At 40.0% G+C, this 9,597-nt stretch overlaps 1 protein-coding gene across 2 annotated transcripts; it reads left to right on the forward strand.

Annotated features, from left to right (window-relative positions):
* Positions 1–1,258: 1,258 nt before the first annotated feature.
* LOC146375090 (monocarboxylate transporter 9-like) lies at positions 1,259–9,492 on the forward strand. Of its 2 annotated transcripts, none has more exons than XM_084949472.1 (6): positions 1,259–1,591; positions 2,305–2,554; positions 5,355–5,498; positions 6,410–6,505; positions 6,954–7,832; positions 8,037–9,492. In XM_084949472.1, the coding sequence occupies exons 2-6, from the start codon at positions 2,362–2,364 to the stop codon at positions 8,219–8,221; spliced, it is 1,497 nt and encodes a 498-aa protein (XP_084805598.1). In that variant the 5' UTR covers positions 1,259–1,591; positions 2,305–2,361; the 3' UTR covers positions 8,222–9,492. The 2 variants fall into 2 exon arrangements, with proteins under 2 accessions (XP_084805598.1, XP_084805599.1); XM_084949473.1 differs by lacking the exon at positions 1,259–1,591 and adding an exon at positions 2,046–2,186.
* Positions 9,493–9,597: the final 105 nt, after the last annotated feature.

The raw sequence follows: 9,597 nt of genomic DNA on the forward strand, positions 1-9,597 counted from the left end.
GAATTTTGAGTTCATTCAGTGTGCAAACCTGTTTTACCTCTCCTTTCTTCCTCTCCACTCCCATTCTACTCTGCTTCCCACCATCACGCCCACTATTCATTGGTGACTTGGTTTCACAATGTTACTGACCTGAGGTTAAGAATGGGGACAAACAACATGGATGATATAACTTTATGATGCTACAAAAGAATGATTATAGCAATTAATCTCCCTGCTGTCCTTCTATGTATGTATGTAATGTATGGATTAAATTAAAAATCTAAATTTCCTGGGACACCCTATGTTTAAAAAAATGTCTGATTGCTGTTTGTTGTTGTTTTCTTTTGTTTTGGGGATAGAACAAGATTTAGGGGAGATAAAGCCTATATAAGCTCTTATTTTTTTTTATAAACAAACTTTTTTATAAAGTGAAACATTTTTTTTCAAGTAAATCCCAAACTCTGATATTGTGTGCCTTCTCTTTATAAATCAGTGGGGATGCTGCTAATATTCGTTGTTCCCTTGATTACCATAAACAAAATCACTAGCACTACAATCTCATGCATATGAGTGGTTTGTGGTTCATACATGTATGTTTTTCTCCGGCTTCATTTAAACCTAATAAAGAGATTCTCTTTAGTGTGTTGGATACCCTCGGATACCATGTTACCTGCATGGTAGCTCTCTATGATGCAGCTAGTTTTTACTCGTATTCGTTATGATTTTGAACAGACTCCAGTTATTTCCAGCGATGTGGTGACAGATTATGATTTGACTCAAGTTTTGTACACGCATTGCTTTAACCTGCGCTCACCGGGAAGATGACTCCACTCGCGTCCTGCTGATGCAGTGTGGTGCTATAACTATCCATCAACCGGTTCGGACTGGACTGATGGAAATATTAATGATGACACCAGAGGGAAAGAAACCATACTCTCAGACCGATTTGTTAGTACGAGAACCCCAAACTTTCAGCTTGATCAGTCAGACTCAGATGAAAGCAGTATATTTCTTTCTACGTGTTTATATTGTTATTTTATAGCTACCGTTAGTTATCGTCATTATTACTCTTTCTCATTGCGTCAAAGACCAGCTTTACAAAAACAGATCCTTCATTTGTCCCCTATGACCCGGAGAGCTTCCAAGTAAACAGCTTTGTGCATGTGCATTTTGAATACTTGCTTGTTTTACACGAAGCAGGAGAAAAACATACACGTCTGAACCACAAACCACATCCGCCGCATCGCTAAGAGCCGTTCTGTCTCTGTCTTCTGCGCTCCAGGCGCGCAAGCGAAAGCAGCGCTTTTTCTGTTGTAGATGCGTTCAAGCTGCCGCTGGACCAGCAAGAACAGCTTTGAACCGGTTTGTTCGCCGACTGCAAAGCAGGATGCACAATGAAACACTGTTGATGCAGTGCGTTTTCTGGTGAAGGAACCCCTATAGTCCAGCTCAAAAAAACAGAAAGAGTGCGCGATGCCTTCATTTTTATTTGCTTTGTAGCGATACGAGGTGTTGTTTTTTTTTTTTTAACAAGGAAAACATCCTAACATGGAAAGTTCCCGCAGAGCGCGCAGTTAGGCAGGCGCCTGCAGCTGTATTTGTATATGCTGAGGTGAGTGCCGCATGTATTGTTTTTTAACAACATTAAAAAACACGTGTCTTTTTGTAGTGAATCAAAGATATATGGCTACAAAACGTCGTCACTTTTTTTATTTTCACAAGTGTTGGTCAATGGCAGTGTTAGCGTATGGCTATATCCATAAACTGTAAGCAGCTTTTTTGGTTCCTATTTGCTTTACATTTATATTAAAGATGCCTTCTTTGGCTGGATTGTATTTACTGTAAACATGTAAATACATGCTTTGTAAACATACAGATCTGACATATCTGAAGCTTCGCACTAACTTTCCCCTTAGTGATACAAAAAAGTGCGGTAGTTATGTTCTTACCCAAAATCTTGGGTAAGAACAGAAGAGAATCCTCTTCTATATCCATCTGAGCTGAGTTGAAGGGGAAGGTTGAAGCTGCTGGTTTTTTTTTTTTTTTTACTTTCTCCTCCTTCGAGGTGTGGTTAAAGAGAAAGGCTCAAAAGGGCCAGTTGACTCTGAGTAAGTTGCAGTCAGTCTGTGTTTAAGACCTGACACAGGTGGCCTCCCTGTTTGGCCAGGCCAGGTGCCGCAACAGCCTTCCCCAGATTAAGGCTTGAAGTAAGTGGTTTTTGTAGGTCAGGTCTAAAAATATCATCCAGGGATGCGCACTCTTTTTTTTTGTTTCATTTTTGCTGTACAAATTTAATTGTATTGTTTGTTTCTATGTTCTTACCAGGAACACCACCTCCAGAAGCCATAACAGATCCTAGAGCGCAGCAATAACATCAGCATCATGGCTTCAAAAGTGCTCGATGGAGGCTGGGGATGGGCGATTGTTGCGGCTTCCTTCATGGCCCAGTTCCTTGCTTATGGATCACCCCAGTCTGTGGGTGTACTCTACCCTGAGTGGCTCCATACGTACCAGCAAGGCAAGGGCTTGACTGCCTGGGTGGGCTCCCTTGTTTCTGGAGTGGGACTAATAGCCAGTGAGTAACACACATTGTAATGGCATACTATACTTCAATATACTTTAATATACTTCATATTGGGGTAGAAGAAGTAAATTCAATAAAAGAGATTTTTCAGTCCGAGGTTGATTTTCATTATCTGATGATTTATTGGTAAGCAGTAAATTGATGTTACCATAACATTTGGATATTTTTACTTGCTGTTACCAGTATCTTAACTAGGGCTGCCACGATTAGTCGACTAGTCACGATTACGTCGACTATCAAAATCGTTGACGACTAATTTAATAGTCGACGCGTCGTTTGAAGCTTTGTAAGATCCCAAAAGACGCAGGAATAAGTAGTAGGATTTAAGAGTGTAATAACGGGCTGAAACAGAAGATGGCAGCACTGCATGTACAAGGATGCCAGCTGCCGTTAAACCCCGAAGAAGAAGAAGCTCTGTCCCAGAATTCATAGCGCAGCCCAGCTCAGTTGTCAACAATGGCGGCAGCTAGTTAGTTTTAATATTACTCTTATTATTCTTTTTGGGTCACAAAATAAAGTTTAACATATTTTCAGGCGAGAATGTAGCTGTGTAAACCTCAAATATCTGCTCAGTTTATCAAGACACCACATATTTTCAAAAGCGCTCCGACGTTTTCGGAGATGTCTTGTTACCCACTAGCTCGATAGTTAGCCGGGGTTCAAGGCTCACTAGAGCCGTGAGAACACCGGACTCCCGGCAGATCGTTTTCAAACCCACCGCGTCTTTCGCTACTCAGGTTAAACATGTAATATAAGTCACTTAGATAATTTTAAAATGTTATTGTTTGGCTTTTTTTTTTTGTATTTTATTTGTTCCTGAGTAAATCGGTTTGGCTGAGATTAAAGTTATAGTTTTTACACAGCTGAATAAACGTCAAGCAGACAACTGATTATCAGAAGTGTGAGATGCTCGAGAATTTACTCTGGTGTCCTGTTATATTTTAGATAGCAAGGAGCAGACGGCTGAGTTTATTAAACTTCACTGAAACAACCTGCAGATTTTATTAAAATTTAATAAACTGTCATCTTGTCTTTATTTTTAGTTAGCACATATCTTAAACACTACAAGCTGTAAGCTAATGCAAGTTATATAAGAGCAGATGCTGCTGGTGCAATAAGCTGTACATTTTAAGTCCAGTGGATGCATGATCTGATTAGTCGACTAATCGCAAAAAATAATCGGTGACTAGTCGACTATCAAAATAATCGTTTGTGGCAGCCCTAATCTTAACCTCTCTGAGTTAGAGAGGTTAAGATATCATATGTGATTTGTGGTAAATGTAAAGCATTAAATCCGCATCTTTACACCTGTCTTCCTACAATTTCCTTCCCAGTTATATACCATAAGATGTCCCTGATAACAAATGAGACATAACACCTGCTCAAAGTCTGAAGGCTGACTTATATGTAAAGGGGCAATTGAACTAAAGTAAGAATGGGGTATATTGGATGTGCCAGTTTTTAATATAAAAACTTATTTATTTGAAGGATTAAGCCAGTTGTCACGGCTGCGGGGGGCAGACGTGTGGTGAGTGTGAGGGAGGACCCAGACGCTGGTATTGGCTTAGATGTGGCGAGCTTTATTAACATACACTGGAGGCACAAACAGAAACACGGCGAACAAAATAAAACCTAAAGGTGACCTAAACTGGGAATGGCTAACAAAACGAACCTGAACCGACGACTCTGGAGAAAAGCAGGGAAGAAACACAGACGGACTAGCAACGAACATGAGTGAACACACACTATAAATACACAGAAGGGAACGAGGAAACTACACACAGGAGGGAGGCACAGCTGATCGTGATTGACAAGACGAGAGGGGAAACGCAAACTGAATACACTGGCATAAGACACAGACTTTCACAATAAAATAGGAAACTAAAAAAGTAACATTTTACTTTTACTTGGAGCAGATTTGATGTGATGTAATGGAAGGGAATCACTTGCTTCTTAATCTGACCAAAGACAAAGGAAAACAAAGATAAGTTGAGGAGAAAATACAGATACTATATAAGCTTTATTGAACCCACATATAAAAAGAGAGAAGCAAAGGTGCCTGAAAGTAAACTACCATGGCCACTAGAGTATGAATGTAAAATATGAATACAAAATATATTCATCCTCCTTAGCCTTTCAGTCATTTCTGAAATATATCATATATAGAGTACAAAGTATGCTCCACAGCAGTTAAGCAAAAGAATTAGTGATTTAGGCCTTGGTTGACATTGTTGTATAAACCAAAGCTTATCTTCCAGCCTTGCTTCTTGCTGTCTTTTTCTAAGGAATGAGGTAAAAATCATGCCTGGATCAACCCAAAGGGTGGCCAATCTCTGGACACATATCCCAGCCGTCAGCCTGTTTCAGCACTGCAGTTTCTGCTGTACAATGGCCAAGTCTTCCTCCTGCTTAGAGAAGCAATCAGCAAATTGTACATAAGTAAAGCAGTCTGAATGGGTATGGCAGAGTGAAAAAAAATCACTGTGTACTAAATTTCAGAATTGCTCTCAGTATAGTATATACAGTTTGTTGCTCTATTTATAAAAGATGATTAAAAATACATGTGACACTGTTAAATATTATCCAGGTAAAATTGCAATAATGTTGGAATTAAATAAAACTGGAACTAAACTAAGTGATGAACTTTGTGAGAGATGAGAGAATGCTTCAGGCAGGTTACCAGTTTAAACCTAATGTGATGTGTCACAGTGTCATGCTTTGTGAGTGAGATGAGATTTCTGACCATCACTTTTTTCTGCCTCTGTGTCTCTTTCTGCCATTGCTCCTTCAGGTCCTATCTGCAGCGCCTGCGTGGACAACTTTGGCGCTCGCCCTGTGACCATCTTCAGTGGTGTAATGGTGGCTGGCGGCCTGATGCTAAGTGCCTTTGCTCCAAATGTTGAATTCCTTATGTTTTCCTATGGGATTGTGGTCGGTAAGGAAACACTTTATAATCACACTGAATGACATCCTCTTGTGTGTTTTATGCTTCAAGGACACCTCAGATTTATTCACCTGACCGTCGTTAAGACAGTCGGCTATGGAGTTCAGTCTTGTCAGTGCGCAAAACGTTTTTTATGTTTCTTCGATCATTGATGTAGACTAAGCTTGTTTTCTTCTAACATATGAAAATCCTGTAACACATTATATAATCATTTGGAGCAAACAGGGGCACATGGCCTTGTTGAACTGTTTCGCACCATTAAATGCTGATGATCAGTTGGGTGTTAATGATTATCACTGGCACTGAGAATTAGTGGACAAGACATACAGTGGTGTGACATAAGAGTTGTTTGATATTGCTTGTTGACAGAAAAACAACATTATAGGTTAGCCACATTCCTGTATGACCTTTTACTGCCTTTGTGGCCTCATCAGTATGCACTTGTACCCAACACCACCCGTTATTGCACCTCAAGTGACAGCCCCGCTATACTTAATCCTGCGTATCCATCGCAGGATTAAATAATTCCTTTAGCGAGTCAGCGCTAGAGGTCAGAGGCCATGCATCTTTGAAAGCAGTCATTTATTTTTAGAGTGGTCCTTAGAATGCTGACTGTAGCTGTAAAAGCGGTTTACTGCTCACTGTATCCTGTGTTTTGCTAAGGATATCTGATGCACAGTGTCCTCTGAACTTAAGGCTTCATGCTGCTTGTATAAAGCAGTGAGTTCAAGTTTACAGCAATATTGTTTAACTAAAATCTACAAAACATACTTTAAAAATTGTGATTAAAATGTAGTTCTCTACGCATTAAGCAGTCGTATTCATGTGCCATTGCATCCCCATTCTTGTTTATTTTTCATGTTTTACGTGACATTTGCATTTTCTTCTTTCTCTTACCATAGGCCTGGGTTGTGGTCTGGTCTATGCAGCCACCTTGACAATCACCTGTCAGTATTTTGACAAGAGACGCGGCCTCGCCCTTGGCATTGTCACCACAGGTACTGCTGCCTTCCTCTGACCTGAGGGCTATGGGTGCAAACCAGGTCTCCAAGCTCACTTCTTTCATGTTTGCGCTGCTGGGAACCTTAGGAAGCTGAGGTAAACATCAGTAGAGTAGCAAAGTCAGAGTGGTCTGTGGGGTAGGGAAGAGGACTGATGACCAGCAACCAGATGTGGTTTGGCAGTCGAAACTGGTAAATAGTTGAACAAAATGTTGTGAAACTACTTGACATAGTTACATTTTAAAGATTATTAGTAACATCCAAGTCTTATTTTTAAAGTGAGTCTAGCAATGATTTAGAACTACAGAGCCATCTCAACACAGAGCCGTCGTTCTGGTTGTCAGTTACACTTTAAAGTTAGTGGATGATAAGGCGCAATGGCTTTAAGTTGTATCGATTGATGTGTTATTGTATTACTCATTCCATTTCTCCTTTTCTCACCCAGGCACAAGCGTTGGAGCATTCATCTACGCCACTGCTCAGAATGAGCTCATCACGTTGTATGGCTTGCATGGTTGCCTCCTTATCATTGGAGCTTTAGCACTAAACCTCATGGCTTGTGCTGGCTTCATGAGGCCCCTCAATATGCCTGGGTACTACCTCAAACAGAAGGCCGCCCTCGAGCGCAACACAGAAGAGCAGATTTTTGAAAAGCCCCAACTGGGAGACCTGAAGATGACTGCAGGTTCTACTACAGCTACTCCAGAGAAAACACTGGGTGTGAAGGAATTGCTCATTACCATTGATGCCAAGGACTTGGCCATTCAGACTATGAAGAAAAAGGGCAGCTTCTTTTCTGGGTTTGATATCATAAAAGTCATCAAAGAGAAACGGCAGGCTTACTCCAAGTACATCCACTCCATGTCTGAGATCCTGCAGGACCAAGTGATGGTGGCTTTCTGTATCGGTGTCTTCATGTTTAGTTTAGGTGCATTCCCACCTGGGCTCTTCATTGAGGATGTGGCACAGAGTCAAGGACTCATTGAAGAAGTTAGTCTAATTCCTTTGGTATCAATAGGGGCCATTGCAGCTTGCGTAGGTAAACTAGGGCTAGGTATCCTGGTGGACATCAGGTGGATCAACAGCATCTATCTCTATGCCTTCACCATGTTTGCAGGAGGTGTGGCACTGCTCATTATTCCTCTCACTAACAGTTATGTAGGACTGCAGATCCTGTCTGCCATTGTGGGTTTCGCCAATGGAAACTGGTCTCTCACCTCCTACATTACCACTAGGATTGTTGGCTTGGAAAAGCTGACACAAGCCCACGGCATCGTCATGTTCTTTGGAGGATTTGGGATCATACTTGGGCCCCCTGTTGTAGGTAAGTTGTAGGTAATTTCTAACAGTTGTAATTATTCTATTTTGTGCTAATATAAAAACCTTGTGTAGCTTTTAGAGACGTTTCAAAAATCAAAATTTTACAGGGAATTGCAAAAGGCCTGTTAACTTCAGGAAATGACTCACTGCTGTGTCTGCAAGGAATCCCTCTCTGCTCACAGTTTCTGTTTTTCTCATCACTTTCTAGGGTGGTTCTTTGACTGGACACAGTCATATGACCTGGCGTTCTACTTTAGTGGGAGCTTTGTGTTGCTGGGAGCATTCCTTCTCACTCTGCTCACCCTTCCCTGCTGTAATGGGAAGCGCCCCGAGAATGACAAACCGGAGGTCCTTTATAGCAGCAGCTGTGACAAAGTTGCTTCAGTAGCCTGAGTCTGAACACCTTTCACAAGATTTCAGATATTATTCAGCAACTGTCTTTGAACTCCTACAAGAATATTTTTGTTTTGACTGTACAGGGGTCACCCACTTATTTCTGGTGCCAGATATTAATACACCAAAATTATTAAATAGAGGCCATTTCTCTGTGCTTGGCCCAGTTTCTCAGGTTAAATCACACACTGCAGATCTCTTTTGAAGATTTGACTCTGATGCCTGTGTCGACTTTTATTACTGCCTCATTTTACGAGGTAAACTGAACAACATTGTTCAGATTTGAAACACTGATACTCACTTTATTGTTAGTCTGAAAAATAAAGACAAGGTGCCATTCATAACGCTGGTAAAACAAATCTTTGTAAATTTGTTCTGTGTTATTTTAGCATGATGACAAACATATATAACTTTTTTTTCATGATTACTTAACTATAATACTGTTATATCTTACCAAAGCATCCGTAATAGTCAATACCTGTCAACACATAATGCCTGTTGGAACAATGATAAAGCCTTTGTTTTACATGATTTTTAAAGTGCATTCACTTAATTTATACACATACCTCTTTTTTTCTGAATCAGACAGATGTAGACGAAGTCATTCTGATTCAAAAATATGTAAGCACACGAAGGAGATCCCATTGTTTTTCCAACAATAGCAGCATGTTGATTCTCTTTCTGGTGTGATTATTATGAACTCTGCTGGCGTATTCGCCTGACCAGGCTGGTCCTTTTCATTTTCATGTTTTGTCTGTCTATGTTTATGTGTACATTCTGTCTGTCAGTGTTCACACAGGCATGTTTGTACATGAACACAGGTTGTGTGGTGGTATTATTTGACCTTGTTTTTTTGTAATACAGCAGGTTTGTCCTTTGTGCGTGTGCCATTTATATGCACAAATCAGCCATAGAGCTGTAAAAAATGTTTTTGCTTAATTTGATGTCATCATAATTGTAATGAATACATTGCAATAGGCTTTTTTTGGTCACTTGAATGTTGGTGAATAGATCACTACAAATGCCCTTGATGTTTCTTAACAGTAAGTTGGGACTAGGGTTTGCTTAATTTGCTTTTTATATTTGTAGAGGGTACTCATAGAGCATGGGTTAGGTCCTGTTTATATGGATGAGACTGTAAGATTTGGCCACTATTATTATTATTTTTTATTCCATTATTATACTATTTATGTTGTTTGTTTATGTCTTTATTTCTGTTCATTTAAACAGAATTTTTAATTTAAAAGTGCCAATAAAAATATTCAGATTAATGGTATTGAGTCTTTACATTTTTGTCGAAATAACTTTAATCCCCAGTACAAAGTAAACATGTCCTTGGTCATGTTTTTCTGCATTTGCCTGGAACACTTAAGGTA

The sequence above is a fragment of the Perissodus microlepis genome, chromosome 13, assembly GCF_051167445.1.
Source record: "Perissodus microlepis isolate ML-2025 ecotype Zambia chromosome 13, ASM5116744v1, whole genome shotgun sequence".
In the NCBI taxonomy this organism is placed as follows: domain Eukaryota; kingdom Metazoa; phylum Chordata; class Actinopteri; order Cichliformes; family Cichlidae; genus Perissodus; species Perissodus microlepis.